This window comes from Carcharodon carcharias, chromosome 27, assembly GCF_017639515.1.
Source record: "Carcharodon carcharias isolate sCarCar2 chromosome 27, sCarCar2.pri, whole genome shotgun sequence".
In the NCBI taxonomy this organism is placed as follows: Eukaryota; Metazoa; Chordata; class Chondrichthyes; order Lamniformes; family Lamnidae; genus Carcharodon; species Carcharodon carcharias.
In genome coordinates this window covers 15,248,016-15,268,030 of record NC_054493.1, presented here as the reverse complement: position 1 = coordinate 15,268,030, position 20,015 = coordinate 15,248,016, and the positions used below count along the sequence as shown (strand labels likewise).

Here is a 20,015-nt window from a genome sequence, read left to right as displayed (position 1 = left end):
TATTTTGGCCTCATCTGGAGTCTGCGTCCATTTCTGGGCACCACACTTAAGGGAGAATGTGAAGGTATTGGAGAGAGTACAGAGGAGATTCACAAAAATGCTTGCCAGGATGAATAACTGCAGCTATGAGGATAGATTGGAGAGGTTGGGACTGTTTTCACTGGAGAAACGAAGGCTGAGAGAAGACTTGATGGAGGTAGTCAAAATCCTGAGGGGTATGAACAGGATAAATAATGAAACTGTTCCCACTCAAGAGAACATCAAGAACTAGTGTGCACACATTCAAAATAATTGGCAAAAGGAGTAAAAGTAATGTGAGGAATTTTTTTTCCACCCAGAGAGTGGTTGGAGTCTAGTACAAACTTCCTGAAAGGGTGCGGGAGGCAGGATGATTGAGGTATTCAAAAGGGAATTGGATTGCTACCTGAAAAGAGACAATGTGCTAAGTTACGAGGATAATGCAGGGGAGTGGGACATGGTGGAACGCGCTTTTCAGAGAGCCAGTACAGACTTAATGGGCTGAATGATCTCCTTTTGCACTGTAAATATACTGTGAATAACTGGTTGGAAAGGGAATGTCACCATCAGAACAAGGAGAGTCCCTGGTTTCAATAAATGAACTGGCAGAAGGGTGAGGACAGGCTCAAGAAAAGGTTAATGCTGTCATCATTCAGAAAAATACAGATGATAAAGGAACCACTGATTTCAAAGCCAATCTCTTGTCGTTTGTCTGTGATGGGGGTGTGCTGGACCACGTTTAAAGGAATTAAATGATATATGTTGTCCGTATTGGACAATCACATGAAAATGTGAATTCAGATGAGGATATGGATTGGTGTTAGGTGGCAAGATCTGGATCTGTGTACTACTCCAGGAAGCCTTAAAATCAGAGTGTCAGTATTTCAGAACCTAGGTTCAAAATACATAGGGGTAGGGGATGAATTCACCCCCAAAATGCCTGTGAAAATTCTATCATGGGAGCAGCCACTGGAAGAAAAATTACCCCCGTATGTGGGAGACAGAACCTGGAAGGATCAGCACCTCAAATCACAGATTCTGTCCCTCACAATTTTGCTGCTTCTCCAGACAGAATCTGTGATTGGAGGAGCAGCTTTGCCATCCATTTTGAGCAAGGAAGCTCGCTGGTCGGCTGCCTGAGTCAGTGATGTGTGCAGGAGCTGTGTCTCCTTGGGACAGAACTAAAAGGTTTCTTTGCAGTGAGGGACTTGTAAGGAGTGAATCAACCTGCAGAAAAGCACAGATCTCTCTCCATCCTGCCAAGTGAGCCTCAATTATTTTTAGTTTTCTTTGAAACACCTACAAGTGTACAGCACAGATATTTGAGTAACCAAGTATTGTGAATTCCCTGGCTAATCACATATGCCAAATTAGAAGTTGAGATATATTCATCAAGGTTTACATTTTGAAACAGTTATATGCTGGTTAACGCTCACAGACAACATTCAGGGTCCCCATTCTAAGCTGACCTCAGCTGGTATAGTGATGTTACTGATGAATTTTGAATGTAAATACGCACAAAATGAAGATCAGAAAGACAAGAGTTTTGCCTGCTCTACCATCTGATCCAAAATCATTCTGCTTTATGATTTGAACAGTATCCAATAAAATGAGTAAAACCTGAAACCAAGGATCAAAAGTATCTGGTTAACTTAATTTCAACAAAGTGGAATTTGTTCAATCTACTTTGGTGATTGCAGCAGGTCCTGTTTCTATCCAGAAAGAAGTTCACTTGACAGAATATTAGAAAGTGTCTTTATTTGATGATAGGTGAATATAACTGTCAGGGGATTTGATATAAACCCTGCCAAGTGCTACTTTTTCAAACCAGTTTTCCAAAGATAAAAGGAGCACAAACAGATATTCGGCAGCAACTTCAGCTTATCCATAGACAGTGAAAACAATGAGGAACGTTTGAGGACTCTGGGTCTATACTCAATGGAGTTTAGAAGGATGAGGGGGGATTTGATTGAAACTTACAGAATACTGAAAGGCCTGGATAGCCTCAGAGTAAAGGGAAGACCTTTTAGAACAGAGATGAGGAGAAACTTCTAAACTTCTTTAGCCAGCAAGTGGTGAATCTATGGAATTCATTGCCACAGAAGGCTTTGGAGGCCAGGTCATTGAGTGTATTTCAGACCGAGGTAGATAGGTTCTTGATTGGTAAGGGGATCAAAGGTTACGGGGAGAAGGCGGGAGAATGGGGTTGAGAAACTTATCAGCCATGATTGAATGGCGGAGCAGACTCGATGGGCCGATTGGCCTAATTTCTGCTCCTATGTCTTATGGTCTAATGTCAGTCAGTCATGCAGTGAGACCGCACACGAGGCAGATCCTTTCTATAATATGTTTATTTTTAGAAATACAGAACTTATAAATTTCCCAAGGCATCTTCCCAAGTAAGCGCAGGAAATTCAACATCTGCACTTTCACCTCCTCTTTTCCCACTGTCCAGGGCTGTTCATTCCCAATAAGTAACCTTGTATCAAATGGTTGGAATTTTCATGAAGGAAATGGAGTATGGGAGATTAATTTAAAATAAGTTAACAAAAACATCTTATTTATAGATTCGAAGTTAAAAGATTTAATACATACACAGTGTGGGGTATTTGTGCTGTTATCTTTTGAAAGAAGGGACCCCCCCCCAAAAAAATCAACGTAAATACACAAGATAATGTTACTGTGTGACTGTAGCACCTAATAAAGGAGTTAGTGAGAATGAAAAAGGAGCCCCTGAAACCCAACTTGTAGTTCTCCAAAATCAAAGAATAGCCCTCAAGAAAATCTCAAGAGCCTTTGAAGAAAAAAATATTTTGATCCCTGCAGTTGTATCTTTGAGATACTGAATGGTAGATTTTGCATCAAAGATCAATTTAAGATTCAAAAAGTTCATAATGTTATTGTAAGTGGGTTCCTCTTGAGAGTTCTTGAACTAAGGAGAAAGATCACAGATGGCGCTTTTAAAAAGGGACACTGCAGCCTCAAAAGTCAGTGACATCCCAAAATATTAAACTCTGCCCAGTTATTGGGCTGTTAACATCAGCATAAAGAAACAAAATATTGTCAGATTATCAATACTAAACATGACTAACAGCAGAAATAACATCAGAATTCAATCCCTGCAGTCACTTATGAACTTGCTGATGTCTCAGGAGGCATCGTGACGGAGTGAATCCCTTCCCATACACAGAGTTGAATGGTCTCTTCTCAGTGTGAGTACGTTGGTGGGTCAGCAAGTTGAAAGACTTTGCAAATCCCTTCCCACACAGCGAGCAAGTGAATGGTCTCTCCCCAATGTGAACTCGCTGGCGTGCAGTGAGATTCGATGACCAATTGAAACCTTCCCTACACACGGAGCAGATGAACGGTCTCTCCCCAGTGTGAACTCGATGGTGTAAAATAAGGTTGGAAGACTGCCTGAACCTCTCTTCACAGAAAATGCAGCTGAAAGGCTTCTCCTCAGTGTGAATTCGCAGGTGTCTCAGCAGGGTGGGCAAAAACGTGAATCCCTTCGCACATGCGGAGCAGGTGAATGGTCTCTCCCCAGTGTGAACTCGCTGGTGTAAAATGAGGGAGTATGCCTGTCTGAAACTCTTTCCACAGGAAATGCAGCTGAATGGCTTCTCTTCAATGTGAATTCGCCGGTGTGACAGCAAATGGGATGTCCCAGTAAACTCCTCCCCACACACTGAACAGGTAAACAGCCTCTCCCTGGTATGAGCTCACTGGTGTCATGCTTGGTTGGATGACTGAGTGAATCTCTTCCCACACTCAGAGAAGGTGAACAGCCTCTCCCCAGTGTGACTGCTTTGATGGTTTTCTAGCAGGGATGGGTAACTGAATCCTTTCCCACAATCCTCACATTTCCACAGCTTTTCCATTGTGTGGGTGCGTTTGTGTTCCTATTGGTTGGAAGATCACTTGAAGCCTCATCCTCACACAGAACACATGTACATTCTCTCCCTGCTGTGAATACTGTGATGTTTTCCTCAGGCTGTGTATCTGGTTAAAGCTCTTCCCACAGTCAGTTCACTGGAACACTCTCTCTCGGGTGTGTGTGTCTTGGTGCTGTTCCAGTCACACTGATGTTTGAAATCTTTTCCCTCAGACAGAACAGACAAACATTTCTCCTTCCACATTCAAAGGCGGATGATATTGAGGTCCTGATGAATGGACTGACTCAACCAAAACTTGATATGAGGTTTGATCTGAATTTCACTTCTGCAATCCTTCACTTCTAAGCGGCTGTGAAAGGAGTTCACTAAAGTCATCACCGTAGGTCTTTTTCTTTTCTCTTCCCGTGCCTAGTGGCATATGATGTAGACAAATCATGTGCTTACATCTGTTTCCATAGCTACTTTGTCCTGGAACAGTTTGCTAGCTTGTCACCAGAGGCAATTGCATGAGAGCGCTATTATACATCAAGCACAGCTGACCAGGGTACATTCCCACTCTTACTGCCTGTCATTGGTGTTTTGGAAGGATTTACAGGTTCATAACCAACCTGTTTGGAATCCACTGTATGAACGCATGTCCGTGGCCATCAAGTCCTGAAGTGGAAACCGGTGCTTCAGCTCAGTGGCAGGGACAGTACACAGTGCGCCACAAGACCTTCCCCATCACTGTAAGAACATAACAACAGAAATTCAAAACGGACAATTCTAGTTTCTATAGAAGATAATTTACCTCTCTTGTTCCTCCAGAACTGTAAATCCCTGTCCCACAAGATCTCACTCCTCCCTGTGCTGAAATCCAAACCCATCGCACCATCTCCAACATTCCTTTCCTACGCTCCCGTTTACTTTCTCCCTGTCCTTTACTATGACCGGATTCAATTCTCAAGCCTTTGTGTGCAGAGTGAGAACAAAATCAATGAATCTATCATTTTCTCTCCTGGTCACTGGGACACTGAAGCCCCATCCACTCTCTGTTGCTAAACCGAAATGGCCGCGCGTAAAGTCCCGGAGCTGCAAACACGGGACCTGCAGGTTCTTGTTGGGGGTTTGGGGCCTCCAGCGGGTGTTTCTGAATCCTCCCCGCCCACCTCCCAGGGTTTCCTTCCTTCCCACAGATCAGATTCCTCACTGATTTGAGCCCAAATCAATTTATTGTCCCCCTCCCCCACCGCCTCCCCCCCCCCCGACAATTATTCCACAAAGTGTTTCCAAACCTTCCCCGTCCGGCCACCGGCTCCATCGCTCCCTATCCCCGGGCCTGTCGCCGCGGGGTAAACACGGGGCCTGGGGCCTGCCCCAGAAGTTGCTCCAGTTCGCACTCCAGCCGCGGTTTCCATTCCTACCCTGTGCTCACAATCTCCTCCCGAACCGTCCGCTCCTCCTCACTCTGTCGCCATGACTGACACTGAGCATGCTCAGAGCGCACCCACACTGCACCTGCGCACTGGTAGCAAAATCACCAGCCGCAGCCATCCTGAGAGAGGAAGGCGGGTCTTGTTCAGGGAGTCAGGCGCATGGACGGCCATCTTGGTGAGGGAAGGAACGTTGAGGGTGGTGCTTCCTCCCCGGTGACAGGCCCGGGTTACCCGGGCAACCGGCCGCCGCCATCTTGTGCAGTGTGTTTTCCATCCGGGTCTTTAGTGAAGTAATGGACAATGAGCTGGAGTCAGTTTGAAAACTGTTCAGAGGAAAGTCTGAAATTAGATTTACATCCAGGTACCTGTAAGGACAAGACAGTTTACATCAATTATGTGTTTAAAATGAAATCAGAATGCTGGAAATACTCAGTTCTGAAGAAGAATCATATTGGATTGGAAATGATAAATCTGTTTCTCTTCACAGAAGCTGCCAAACCTGCTGAGGATTTCCAGAACTTTCTGTTTTTATTTCAGATTTCCAGCATTCACTGTATTTTACTGAAATTATTATGTTTCTTTGCAATTTTGTTGCACAACTTAATTACGAGCATAATAATTGTTACCATTTAAATGTACAAATCAGTGATATTTATTTGTGTAACTGAGACTCGGCTGTTCAGGAACAATGTCAGAAATCACTTCGCAGAAAATGTAGTGGAAATCTGGAATTTTGTTGCGATTTTATCAATTGGAAATTTAAAAAATACTGAGATTACTGGACATTTCTGAAGCAAGGATATCAAGACAAATAAATGGATTTAACATAGAAATCAAGGATCTACATACTGGAGCTCAATGTCTGAGGTTGGACTGATTCTGGTTTTGTTTCAAAGGTGATGTAGGTTTCCTGTCTGTTCTGTAGATTATCTCCACACCCATGGGTAATTTTCTCGAGGTGAGATGCAGAGACGATGGAGAAGAGGGTTGGTGTAATGACACAGCCTTGCCTGATCACAGTCTTCACTGAGATAGGGTCTGTGGTGATTTTGTTGATGACGGTTCACGGCTTTCATGTCATCATGGAGTAGGCAGAGGATAGTGACAAATTTCTGAGGGCAGGCAAATTTGAGGCGGGTTCTGCATTAAACTTCATGTTTGACCATGTAAAGGGCTTTTGTAAGATTGAAAAATGCCAAGCACAGAGGTTGGTGCTGTTCCTTGGATTTTTCTTGGGTTTGCCGCAGAGTGAAGATCGTGTCTGTGGTGCCTCTCGATGAAGAAAACCGCACCGTGAGTCTGGAAGGAGCTCTTTGGCCACTGAGAGAAGGTGATTGAGGAGGAGCATTGCAATGATTTTCCCTGTGCAGGCAGCAGGAAGACTCCTCTGTAATTACTGCATTCAGACTTTCCTCCCCTTTGGAATAGAGTCACAATCAGAGTGTCCCAGAGATCCTCCAGCATGCATCCCACTTCCCAATGAGGAATATGAGGTTGTGCAGCCAGGCCAGGAGCGTAACACCGCGGTGTTTCAGAATTTCAGCAGGGATTCCATCTGCGCCAGAGGCCGTGTTGTCTTTCAGCTGTTGAATGGGTTTATCATTCTCGCTCCCGGCCGTGGTAGCATCGAGATTGAGCCGGGCAGTGTATTGAAGAGTGGAGATGAGGATATTCAAGTGGAAGACAGAGTCTCGTTTGACGAGTTCTTCAAAATGTTCTGTCCAGTGATCCCTGTCCTTGATCAGCTCCCCTCCATCTTGGGCCACAGAATGCTTGAGTCAAAGATTGCCTTGACAGTGCTGAAGAAACCATGTATGTTGTTGATGTCTGTGAGCTGTTGGATCTTCTGTACAATTTCTACCCACTGTTTGTTATTTATCTTGTGGGTTTTACCACATATTTCCCCAGCCCCCACCCCATTGATTAAGAGCAACAGTGAAATCCTGGAAAATATGGACCATTTTCTTTATCTTGGGAGCTCCCTCTCGCTGAAGGCTGACATAGACAACAAAATTCATCATTGCCTCCAATGTGCCAGTTCAGCCTTCAGCAGAATGAAGAACAGACTATTTGAGGACCAGGATGTCAAACCCAAAACTCAGGTCCTGGTTTACTGGGCAGCAGTGATCCCCGTGCTCCTAAAGTCTTCAGAAACTTGGTCAACCTAGAGCAGGTGCCTCAAAGCACTGGGGAAATACCACCAGCGGTGCATTCACAAGATCCTCCAAATCCAGCGGCAATGAGAGTGGTCCAACAGCAACTTGCCCAGCATTGAGGGGCTGATCACTCGAAACCAGCTCTGCTGAGTGGGACATATCGTTCATATGTCTGACACCAGACTCCCGAATCAACTGCTCTACTTGGAACTCAATCACAGACACTCAAGAGGTCAGTGGAAACACTGCAGAGATCTCCTCAAAGCACCTCCTGATGAGATCAGTTGTCCCTGCCAACTTATGGAAGACCCTGGATTGTCACCAGTCGAAATGGAGACGGGTCATTCAGGAAGGCACATGACCGAGACTTGGCCGGGAACACGCAGAGGTGAAGTCGAGATGTCTCAGGGAGCGCACAAACCTCCAAACCACCCATCTACCAAATCCTTCAACCCTGCATGTGACAGAGTCTACAGATCACACATTGAACTTATCACCCACTTCAGAACCCATCAGACCAGAGTGGAAACATGTCATCCTTGATCCAGAGGGACTGCCAAAGGAAGAGGGAATCAGGGCAGATCAGGGAGGGAGGCTCCCTTTCCGGTGACAGGCCCAGGTTACGCACACTACCAGTTGCCATTTGAGTGAGGAAGGTGGGCCATTTTTTTTTATTCATTTACTGGATGTGGGCTTCGCTGGCTCCGCCAGCATTTATTGCCCATCCCTAGTTGAAAAGGTGGTGGTGAGCTGCCTTCTTGAACCGCTGCAGTCCACGTGTGTAGGTACACCCACAGTGCTGTTAGGGAGGGAGTTCCAGGATTTTGACCCAGCGACAGTGAAGGAACGGCGGATATATTTCCAAGTCAGGTTGATTAGTTACCTGATCCAGGTGGTGGTGTCTGCTGCCCTTGCCCTTCTAGGTGGTAGTGGTCATGGGTTTGGAAGGTGTTGTCTAAGGAGCCTTGGTGAATTCCTGCAGTGCATCTTGTAGATGGTACATACTGCTGCTACTGTGCATCAGTGGTGGAGGGAGTGAATGTGGATGTGGTGCCAATCAAATGGGCTGTCTTTCTCTGAATGGTGTCAAGCTTCTTGAGCGTTGTGGGGAGCTCATCCAGGCAAGTGGGGAGTATTCCATCACCCTCTTAACTTGTGCCTTGTAGCTGGTGGACAGGCTTTGGGGAGTCAGGAGGTGAGTTACTCATGGCACGACTCCTAGCCTCTGACCTGCTCTTGTAGCCACAGTATTTATTTGGCTAGCCCAGCCAGCAGGACGCATGTGTGGCCATCTTGGTGGGCGGGCGGGGGATTAGTCATCGGGTGGGTAGGGCTTCAGGGTCCCAGTGACCAGGAGAGAACATGATTGACTCATCAATTTTATTGTCAGTCTGCACCTGGGAGCTGGAGAACTGAACCCAGCCACAGGAGAGGGAGGGAGAAAACTGGGAGTGGAGGACAGAACCTGAACTGGAATCTACACAGGAGAGAGGGTGGGGATGGGGGCATGTGTGAGTTGGGTACAAACAGCTTTCAGGGAAAGCATGTTCCATAGAAAGTAGAATTGCCTGTTCTGAATTTCTATCCTGGACTGATGACTTTTGTTAACTCTTTTTGCAGGATGTTGTTAGCTGAAGATTGGCAGACAGAAATAAAAATCATCACGTCAAGATCTAACAGAGTCACTTGATTCACCTGGACCTGAATAGGCTTTTGAATGTGCACAGAGAAAAGCTTGCCTATTCTGTCTGTGGGAAAAAATTTCAAACATCAGTGTGACTGGAAAAGCACCGAGACACATACATCCGAGTGAGAGTGTTCCAGTGAACTGACAGTGGAAAGAGCTTTAACCAGTTACAGAGCCTGGAAATACATTGTACCAATCACAGTGAGGAGAAACCATACACATGTTCTGTGTGTGCACAAGGCTTCAACAGATTGTCCAACCTGGAAAGACAAACACATGAACACCTTGGAGAAACCGTGGAAATGTGGGGACTGTGGGAAGGGATTCACATATCCATCCCGTCTGGAATACCATCGACGTAGCCACATTGGGGTTGGCACCACAGAGAGACCGTGGAAATGTCAGGATTGTGGGAAGGGATTCAATTACCCATCTGAATTAGATATTCATCGACGCATTCACACTGGGGAGAAGCCTTTCACATGTTCAGAGTGTGGGAAGGGATTCACTAGTTCTTCCAACCTACTGAAACACCAGCGAGTTCACACTGGAGAGAGGCCATTCACCTGCTCCGAGTGTGGGAAGGGGTTCTCTGATATATCCACTCTGCTGAAACACCAGCGAGTTCACACTGATGAAAAACCTTTCAAATGTCCAGATTGTGAAAAATGGTATAAAAGTTCCAGGGCACTGATGCGCCATCAGCAAGTTCACACTGACGAGAGACCGTTCAGGTGCTCTCACTGTGGGGCTGGGTTCAGGCGATCACCTCAACTCACTGTACACCAGCGAGTTCACACTGGAGAGAGACCGTTCATCTGCTCCAAGTGTGGGAAGGGATTCACTCATTCATCCAACCTCCTGAGACACCAGCAAGTTCACACTGACTTGAGAAGATTTAAACGTTCTGATTGCGAGGAGATCTTTAAAAGCAGCATTAATCTTCTGAGAGACCAGTGCACTCACACTGGACTGGGGCCGTTCATCTGTTCCACATGGGGGAAGGATTCTCTCAGGCATTCATCCTGCTGCAACACCAGCGAGCTCACACAGGGGAGAGACCATTCACCATCTTCAAGTGTGGGAAAAGATTCACTGATTCATTCCACCTGTTTCCCTGGTTCAGAGCTCCTAGACACGGAACAGAAGGCTCCTTTACAACTGTGTTTAGAGTCATGAAGAACAACAGTGAATGCTGGAAACATGCTGTCAAATCAGAGCTTGGTGTAAAACTGTGATCTGTTCCTGACTGAAAGTGAAACGGCAGGTTTAAGTTTCCAGTCTGAAAATGACTGTGGTAACTACATGAACATAAGAATTAAGAGTTCGCCATTCACCCCCTCGAAGCTCCAATGATAGGGCCCTTAAATTTGGTTCCTAGAACAAATGCATCTGGAACAATGGAATGTCACAGTCTGAATCCATCAGGACAGCTCTTGGATCTGGGGGATAATATTCACTATTTTATATTCAGATCTTGGGGGGAGAAAATGCTCACAGTTTTATATTCAGGTCTGGGGGATAATGTTCACTGTCTTATATTCGAGTCTGGAGGATAATGTTCACTGTTTTATATTCGAGTCCGGGGGATAATGTTCACTGTTTTATATTCAGGTCTGGGGGATAATGTTCACTGTTTTATATTTAGTTCTGGGGGATAATGTTCACTGTTTTATACTCGGGTCTGGGGATAATGTTCACTGTTTTATATTCGGGTCTGGGGGATAATGTTCACTGTTTTAGACTCAGGTCTGGGAATAATGTTCACTTTCTTATATACAGGTCTGGGGGATAATGTTCACTGTCTTATATTCGAGTCTGGAGGATAATGCTCACTGTTTTATATTCAAGTCCGGGGGATAATGTTCACCGTTTTATATTCAGGTCTGGGGGATAATGTTCACTGTTTTATATTTAGTTCTGGGGATAATGTTCACTGTTTTATACTCGGGTCTGGGGATAATGTTCACTGTTTTATATTCGGGTCTGGGGGATAATGTTCACTGTTTTAGACTCAGGTCTGGGAATAATGTTCACTTTCTTATATTCAGGTCTGGGGGATAATGTTCACTGTTTTATATTCAGGTCTGGGGATCAGGTTCACTGTTTTATACTCGGGTCTGGTGATAATGTTCACTATTTTATATTCAAGTCTGGGGATAGTGTTCACTGTTCTATATTCGGGTCTGGGGGATAATATTCATTGTTTTATATTCAGGTCTGGGGGATAATGTTCACTGTTTTATGTTCGGTCTGGGGGATAATGTTCACTGTTTTATATTCAGGTCTGGGGAATAATGTTCACTTTCTCATATTCAAATCTGGGGCATAATGTTCACTGTTTTATATTCGGGTCTGGGGATAAGGTTCATCGTTTTATACTCGGGTCTGGTGATAATGTTCACTATCTTATATTCAAGTCTGGGGGATAGTGTTCACTGTTTTATATTCGGGTCTGGGGGATAATATTCATTGTTTTATGTTCAGGTCTGGGGGATAATGTTCACTGTTTTATATTCGGGTCTGAGGGATAATGTTCACTGTTTTATATTCAGGCATTGGGGATAATGTTCACTATTTTATATTCAGGTCTTGGGGATAATGTTCACTGGAGAGAGGCCATTCACCTGCTCCGAGTGTGGGAAGGGGTTCTCTGATATATCCACTCTGCTGAAACACCAGCGAGTTCACACACCTTTCAAATGTCCAGATTGTGAAAAATGGTATAAAAGTTCCAGGGCACTGATGTGCCATCAGCAAGTTCACACTGATGAGAGACCATTCAGGTGCTCTCACTGTGGGGCTGGGTTCAGGCGATCACCTCAACTCACTGTACACCAGCGAGTTCACACTGGAGAGAGACCGTTCATCTGCTCCGAGTGTGGGAAGGGATTCACTCATTCAAACAACCTCCTGAGACACCAGCAAGTTCACACTGACTTGAGAAGATTTAAATGTTCTGATTGCGAGGAGATCTTTAAAAGCAGCATTAATCTTCTGAGACACCAGTGCACTCACACTGGAGTGGGGCCATTCATCTGCTCCATGTGGGGGAAGGATTCTGTCAGGCATTCACCCTGCTGCAACACCAGCGAGCTCACACAGGGGAGAGAGCATTCACCAGCTTCAAGTGTGGGAAAAGATTCACTGATAGATTCTGCCTGTTTCCCTGGTTCAGAGCTCCTAGACATGGAACAGAAGGTTCCTTTACAACTGTGTTTAGAGTCATGAAGAACAACAGTGAATGCTGGAAACATGCTGTCAAATCAGAGATTGGTGTAAAACTGTGATCTGTTCCTGACTGAAAGTGAAACGGCAGGTTTAAGTTTCCACTCTAAAAATGACTGTGGTAACTACATGAACATAAGAATTAAGAGTTAGCCATTCATCCCCTCGAGGCTCCAATGATAGGGCCCTTAAATCTGGTTCCTAGAACAAACGCATCTGGAACAATGGAATGTCACAGTCTGAATCCATCAGGACAGCTCTTGGATCTGGGGGATAATATTCACTATTTTATATTCAGGTCTGGGGGGAAAATGCTCACAGTTTTATATGCAGGTCTTGGGGATAATGTTCACTGTTTTATATTCCGGTCTTGGGGATAATTTTCAATGTGTTATATTCAGGTCTTGGGGATAATGTTCACTGTTTTATATTGAGCTTTGGGGTTTATTAAATGGGGTTGATTCTGACTCTTGGTGAATGCTGGACTGTCACAGCCGCCATTAAAGTCCGTCATCTCAGGTCAGTGACTGAGTTTTCTCTGGGCTGGAGAATCAGGGTGGGGGTAAAGTTCCTCAGGGACAGTGATGGGTTGGAATGGCTACAAAATAAACCCAAACTACACCAGGTAATGTGATCACTATAAAATTGTCACAAACAACTGCAGCACGTGTTAGAAAGTTCTGGAGAATATTTTATCTGAATCTTTGATCAATTTTGTTTGATTAAATATTGTAACTGATGAGTTGGATCGCTGGTTATTTTCTAGAGGCAGCTCAGGACCATCAGTCTATATTGGGGGCTGGGGGGGGGGGGGGGGGGGGGGGGGGGGGGGGGGGGGGTGGATAATGTTCACTCTTTTATATTCGGGGTGGCATAGTGATATTGTTGCTGGACTAGTAATACAGAGACCCAGGATAATACTCTGGGGACTACGGCAGATGATGGAATTGGAATTTCATAAAAATCTGGAACTAAAAGTCTAATGGTGACCATGAAACTATTGTTTATTGTTGTAAAATCCATCTAGTTCACTAATGTCCTTTCAGGAAGGAAATCTGTTGCCCTTTCCTGGTCTGGCCTAAAGGTAACTAAAGATCCACAGCAATGTGGTTGACTGTTAAATGGTCGAGCAAGCCATTCAGTTGTATCAGACCGTATGGTGTTGTGTGGCAAAAGCACCGTGCTAAATGGGATAGATTTCAAACAGATCTAGCAACTCAAGACCGGGCATCCATGAGGCACTGTGGGCCATCAGCAGCAGCAGAATTGTACTCGAACACAATCCATAACCTCATGGCCTGGCATATCCCCACTCTACCATTACCATCAAGCAATGGGAATCAACCCTGGTTCAATGAAGAGTGCAGGAGGGCATACCAGGAGCAGCACCAGGTATACCTTAAAATGAGGTGTCAACAGTACTGCTTGTGTGCCAAATAGCATAAGCAGCAAGTAATAGAACTAAGCGATCCCACAACCAATGGATCAGATCTTAGCTCCGCAGTCCTGCCACATCCAATCATGAATGGTGGTGGACAATTAAACAATTCACCTGGAGAAGAGGCTCCACAAATATCCCCATCCTCAATGCTGGAGGGGCCCAGAACATAAGTGCAAAAGGTAAGGCTGAAGCATTTTCAGTCAGAAGTGCCGAGTGGATGATCAGCAGAGAGTTTTCCCCGATTCCTATTGACTCCAGTTTTGCTAGGGCTCCTTGATGTCACACTGGGTCAAATGCGGCCTTGATGTCAAGGGCAGTCACTCTCACCTCACCTCGGGAGTTCAACTCTTTTGTCAATGTTTGAACCAAGGTAATGAGTTCAGGAACTGGGAGCCCCTGGTGGAAGCCAAACTGGGCGTCAGTGAGCAGGTTATTGCTAAAGCAATGCCGCTTTTTAGCACTGTTAATGACCCCTTCCATCACTCCCCCGGAGGTCCCCAGCACCACAGATGCCAGTCTTCAGCTGATTCAATTCACTCCACCTGATATTAGGAAATGGCTGAAGGCACTGGATACTGCAAAGGCTATGGGCCCTGACAATATTCTGGCAATAGGACAGAAGACTTGTGCTCCAGAACTTGCCGTGCCCCTAGCCAAGCTGTTCCAGTACAGCTACAACACTGGAATCTACCTAGCTATGTGGAACATTTCCCAGGTTTGTCCTGTGCACACAAAGCAGGACAAATCCAAGCCAGCCAATTACCGTCCCATCAGTCCACTCTCAATCATCAGTAAAGTGATGGAAGGGGTCATTAACAGTGCTAAAAAGCGGCATTGCTTTAGCAATAACCTGCTCACTGACGCCCAGTTTGGCTTCCACCAGGGGCTCCCAGTTCCTGAACTCATTACAGCCTTGGTTCAAACATGGACAAAAGAGTTAGCTCCCGAGGTAAGGTGAGAGTGACTGCCCTTGACATCAAGGCCGCATTTGACCCAGTGTGACATCAAGGAGCCCTAGCAAAACTGGAGTCAATAGGAATCGGGGAAAACTCTCTGCTGGTTGAAGTCATACCTAGCAGAAAGGAAGGTGCTTGTGATTGTTGAAGGTCAATCATCTCAGTTCAAGGACATCTCTGCAGGAGCTCCTCAGGGTACTGTCCTAGGCCCAACCATCTTCAGCTGCTTCATCAATGACCTTCCTTCCATCATAACGTCAGAAGTGGGGATGTTCGCTGACAATTGCACAATGTTCAGCACCATTCACGACTTCTCAGATACTGAAGCAGTCCATGTCCAAATGCAGCAAAATCTGGACAATATCCAGGCTTGGGCAGACAAGTGGCAAGTAACATTCGCACAACACAAGTGCCAGGCTCCAACAAAAGAGAATCTAACCATCGCCACTTGACATTCAATGGCATTACCATCACTGAATTCCCCACTGTCAACACCCTGGGGGTTACCATTGAGCAGAAACTGAACTGGACTAGTCATATAAATACTGTGACTGCAAGAGCAGGTCAGAGGCTAGGAATCTTGTGACAAGTAACTCACCTCCTGACTCCCCAGAGGCTGTCCATCTATAAAGCACAAGTCAGGAGTGTGATGGAATACTCCCCACTTGCCTGGATGATTGCAGCTCCAACAACACTCAAGAAGCTTGACACCATCCAGGACAAAGCAGTCTGCTTGATTGGCACCACATCCACAAACATTCACTCCCTCCACCACCGACGCAAGTAGCAGCAGTGTGTACCATCTAGGAATTCACCAAGGCTCCTCAGACAGCACCTTCCAAACCCATGACCATTATGATCTAGAAAGACAAGGGCAAAGGTAGATGGGAATACCACCACCTGGAAGTTCCCCTCCAAGTCACTCACCATTCTGACTTGGAAATATATCACCGTTACTTCACTGTCGCTGGGTCATAATCCTGGAACTCCCTTTCGAACAGCACTGTGGGTGTACCTGCACCATATGGGCTGCAGTGGTTCAAGAAGGCAGCCACGTTCTCAAGGGCAATTATGGATGGGCAATAAATGCTGGCGTTTCAGTGATGCCCACATCCCATGAATGAATAAAAAAGATTTCAGGCCCGGCAATTTCCAATGTGAAATTGTCAAAAGGAGATTCCATGTGAGATCAGATTGTTAAATGGGCACTGTCTGTTCAACGTTACAGGATATTGTTTCAGAAACAAGTATTTCTGTAGATGCTTTCAGTGAGAAAGCGGAGAGGGTTGGGTAGAACAAACGAGAAGACCAGTGATAAGTTAGAGAGCTGGATAGATTAAATAACAAAGATGTCATGGAACAAAAGGCAATGGGAATGGTTGTAATAAAGAAACAAAGCACTGTAAGTTTTACTGTCAGAATACAGGACAAAAGACTGGTTCTGTTTTGAAGAGTCATATTGGACTCAAAACATTAACTCTGTTTCTCGCTCCACAGAGGCTCCCTGACTTGCTGGGTTTTTCCACACTTTCTGTTTTTAGTTCAATGAGCCATTAATATCTCCTCAGCAAAAGCAAAATACTGCAGATACTGGAATCTGAAATACAAACAGAAAATGCTGGAAAAACTGAGCAGGCCTAGCAGCACCTGTGGAGAGAAAAGCAGAGTTAACATTTTGAGTCCATATGACTCTTCTTCAGAGCTAAAGAGAGGTAGAAATGTGATGGATGACATTTATATTGTTTAGTTGGGGGATGGGGATGTGGTGGAGCAGGTGAAGCTGGATAGAAGGCCAGTGATAGGTGAGGGCAAAGGAGAGATTGACAAAGGTGTCATGTACAAAAAGACAAAGGGAGTGTTAACAGTAGTGGTAAGGGCCTAAAAAGGTGCTGATGGTGGAATACAGATAACAAAGCAAAATGTGATAATAGCAGAACAAGGGTAAGCACTCTGAAAAGAACAACATGGAACAAGTAACAGGTGACCCTTTTGGGGGTAGGGTGATGGGAGGGGACGGTGGTTGTGGATAAAGGATGGAAAAAGGGCTAAAAAGGGGATGAAACAATGAATAAAAATGAAAATAAGTGGATAAAAAATATACATTTTTTAAAAAGGGGATTAAAAAGGGGTGAAGATAGAGGAGAGAGTTCATGGTCTGAAGTTGTTGAACTCAGTGTTAAGTTAAGGCTGTAAAGTGCCTAATCGGAAGATGAGGTGCTATTCCTCCAGTTTGCAGTGGGCTTCACTGGAACATTGCAGCAGGCCAAGGACAGACATTTGGGCATGAGAGCAGGATGATGTGTTGAAATGGGAAGTGACAGGAAGGTCTGGGTCATGCTTGCGGACAGACTGAAGGTGTTCCGCAAAGCGGTCACTCAGTCTGCATTTGGTCTCCCCAGTGTAGAGGAGACGGCATTGGGAGCAGTGAATGCAGTAGACCAAATTGAAGGAGGTGCTTTGGGACCTTAGACAGTGAAGAGGGAGGAGGTAAATGGGCAGGTGTTGCACCTTCTGCAATAGCATCGGAGGGTGCTGTGGGAGAGGGATGAGGTGTGGGGATGATGTGATGGAGGAGTGGACCAGGGTGTCCTGGAGGGAATGGTCCCAACAGAATGTCGATGTCGATAAGGGGGGTGGGGAGGTGTGGGGTGAAGGGAAGATGTGTTTGGTGGTGTCATCATGCTGGAGTTATGGAAATGGTGGAGGATGATCTTTTGAATGTGGAGGCTGATGGGGTGAAAAGTGAGGACCAAGGGGGACCCTATCATGGTTCTGGGAGGGAGGGGAAGGTGCGAGGGCAGAGGTGCTGGAGATGGGTCAGAAAGGTTGAAGGCCCTGTCAATCACAGAGGGAGGGAAACTGTGGTTAATGAAGAAGGGAGATATATCAGAAGCACCATTTTGGAAAGTGACGTCATTGGAACAGATGCAACAGAGGCGAAGGAACTAAGAGAATGGGATGGAATCCTTGCAGGAAGCAGGGTGTGAGGGGTTGTAGTCGAGGTAGCTGTGGGAGTCGGTGGACTTGTAGTGAATATTGGTGGACAGTCTGTCACCAGAAATGGAGATAGAGAGGTCAAGGAAGGGAAGGGAAGTGTCAGAGATGGACCATGTGAAGGTGATAGAGGGGTGGAAATTGAAAGCAAAATAAATACATTTTTCCAGGTCCAGATAAGAGCATGAAGCAGCACCAAAACAGTCATCGATGTACTGGAAAAGCAGTTGTAGGAGAGGGCCTGAGTAGGATTGGAACTAGGAATGTTCCACATATCCCATAATGAGACAGGCATAACTGGGACCCACGGGGTACCCATAGCCACATCTTTTATTTGGAGGAAGTGAGACAAGTTTAAGGAGAAATTGTTCAATGAGAAAACAAGTTCAGCCAGATAGAGGAGAGTGATGGTGGATGGGGATTGTACGGGCCTATGTTCAAGAAAGAAGCAGAGAGCCCTCAGAACATCCTGGTGGGGGATGGAGGTGTAGAGAGATTGGATATCTATGGTGAAGAGGAGGCAGTTAGGGCCAGGAAACTGGAAATTGTTGATATGATGTAGGGCATCAGAGAAATCAGGGATGTAGGTGGGAAGAGTCTGGACAAGGAGAGAGAAAACGAAGCCAAGATTGGAAGAAATGAGTTCCGTGGGGCAGGAACAGGCTGACACAATCGGTCTACCGGGACAGACCTGTTTGTGGGTTTTGGGATGGAGGTAGAAGCGGGCTGTCCGGTGTTGGGAGGAAAGATCTTCAGAGGAGATGAAGTCAGTGACAGTCCTGGAAACAATGGCTTGATGTTCGGTGGTGGTGTCATGGTCCAGTGGGAGGTAGGAGGAAGTGTCTGAGACTTGGCACTCAGCCTCTGCAAGGTAGAGGTCAGTACGCTAGACAACAACAGGACCACCCTTGTCGGCAGGTTTGATAACAAAGTCAGGGTTAGACCTAAGTGAATGGAGTGCAGCAAGTTCAGAAGGAGACAGGTTAGAGTGTGTGAGAGGAGTAGAGAAATTGAGACAGCCGATGTCATACCAACTGTTCTCAATGAAAAGATCAAGAGCAGGTAAGATGCCAGAGGGAGGTGTCCAAGTGGGGGGATAATACTGGAGGGGGTGAAAGGATCCGTTGAATGGACTCTTTCACGGTGGGGGGAGGACTCCTGCCCAAAGAAGTGAGCACGGAGATGAAGGCAGTGGAAGAAGAGTTCAGCATCATGCCGAGCCCGAAATTCATTGAGGTGAGGGTGTAAGGGTTTGAAACCGAGTCCTTTGCTGAATACTGAACATTCAGCATCAGAGAAGGGAAGGTCAGAGCGTATGTTGAGAAAATGGCACAGGCTGGGGTCAGAAGACAGGATGGGGTCAGAGGGACGGGAAGGGATGGAGGGTCCTGGATGGGCGTTGGTATCAATGAGTTGTTGGAGCTTGCGTCCCTTAACACTTGAAAGGAAGAGAAAAAGTTTCATGTTAAGGTGTCAGATGAGACGAAGAATAAAGTGAAACTGGGGACAAGGACAGCCTTGAGATAGTGTGAGTAGCTACTGCTGGAGAGAGAGAGGGGGAGAGTGCACATATGGCAGTGCATGGCACTGAGTGTGGATCTCAGGATACAGTGAGAACACCACTCCGAGGAACATTGTCTGTCCCAGAAATACCTATAATCCTGGATAGATTCAAAACATGAGGGATGGAACTTAAGTTGGAATCCACGCGAGATAAGTCAGAGACGGAGACAGTCACTGAGGAAGGAAATATGGCTGTGAAAGCGAGTTTTGGTAAAAACCTTGTCAAACACTAGGAGGGGAATATCTCCTCAGCACACTAGTCAATCAATCTTTCCATAGGGGTGTGTGTGCCTGAGAAGTTTCCAACTGGAAAACCTTTTCCATTCACCTCTTACATTACTACAGCAGATATACATTAGAATCATAAAACCATAGAAAACTTACAGCACAGAAGGAAGCCATTCGGCCCATCGTGTCCATGCCAAAGCGAGGATACCCAGGTGCCCTTTCTAATCCCACCTTCCTACACCCGGCCCATAGCCCTGCAGCTTGCAGCATTTAAGGTGCAGATCCAGATACTTTTTAAAAGAGTTTAGAGTTTCTGCCTCTACCACCAACTTGGGCAGCGGATTCCAGACACCCACTACCCTCTGCGTAAAAAAAGTTCTTCCTCATGTCCCCCCTACACCCTCTGCCACTTATCTTGAATCTATGTCCCCTG

General features: G+C 45.8%; 3 protein-coding genes across 5 annotated transcripts in view; 2 read left to right on the top strand and 1 right to left on the bottom strand.

Annotated features, from left to right (window-relative positions):
- LOC121270375 (60S ribosomal protein L37-like) overlaps positions 1-5,364 on the bottom strand; it is a 29,418-nt gene extending 24,054 nt beyond the window's left edge. For both annotated transcript variants that reach the window (XM_041175677.1, XM_041175678.1), the window contains exons 1-2: positions 5,189-5,364; positions 4,523-4,640 (exon numbers count right to left, since the gene is read on the bottom strand). The gene's annotated coding sequence lies outside the window, so the exon portion shown is untranslated. The remainder of the gene's footprint in view (positions 1-4,522; positions 4,641-5,188) is intronic.
- Positions 1-20,015, top strand: part of LOC121270289 — a 116,440-nt gene that overhangs the window by 12,994 nt on the left and 83,431 nt on the right. The window contains exons 6-7 of the mRNA XM_041175602.1: positions 6,577-6,659; positions 6,758-7,141. Of these exons, the coding sequence (XP_041031536.1) occupies positions 6,577-6,659; positions 6,758-7,141 (467 nt within the window). The remainder of the gene's footprint in view (positions 1-6,576; positions 6,660-6,757; positions 7,142-20,015) is intronic.
- On the top strand, positions 5,602-10,803 carry LOC121270370 (zinc finger protein 239-like). Of its 2 annotated transcripts, none has more exons than XM_041175669.1 (2): positions 5,602-5,690; positions 9,106-10,803. In XM_041175669.1, the coding sequence occupies exon 2, from the start codon at positions 9,449-9,451 to the stop codon at positions 10,349-10,351; it is 903 nt and encodes a 300-aa protein (XP_041031603.1). In that variant the 5' UTR covers positions 5,602-5,690; positions 9,106-9,448; the 3' UTR covers positions 10,352-10,803. The 2 variants fall into 2 exon arrangements, with proteins under 2 accessions (XP_041031603.1, XP_041031604.1); XM_041175670.1 differs by having other exon boundaries at positions 5,628-5,696.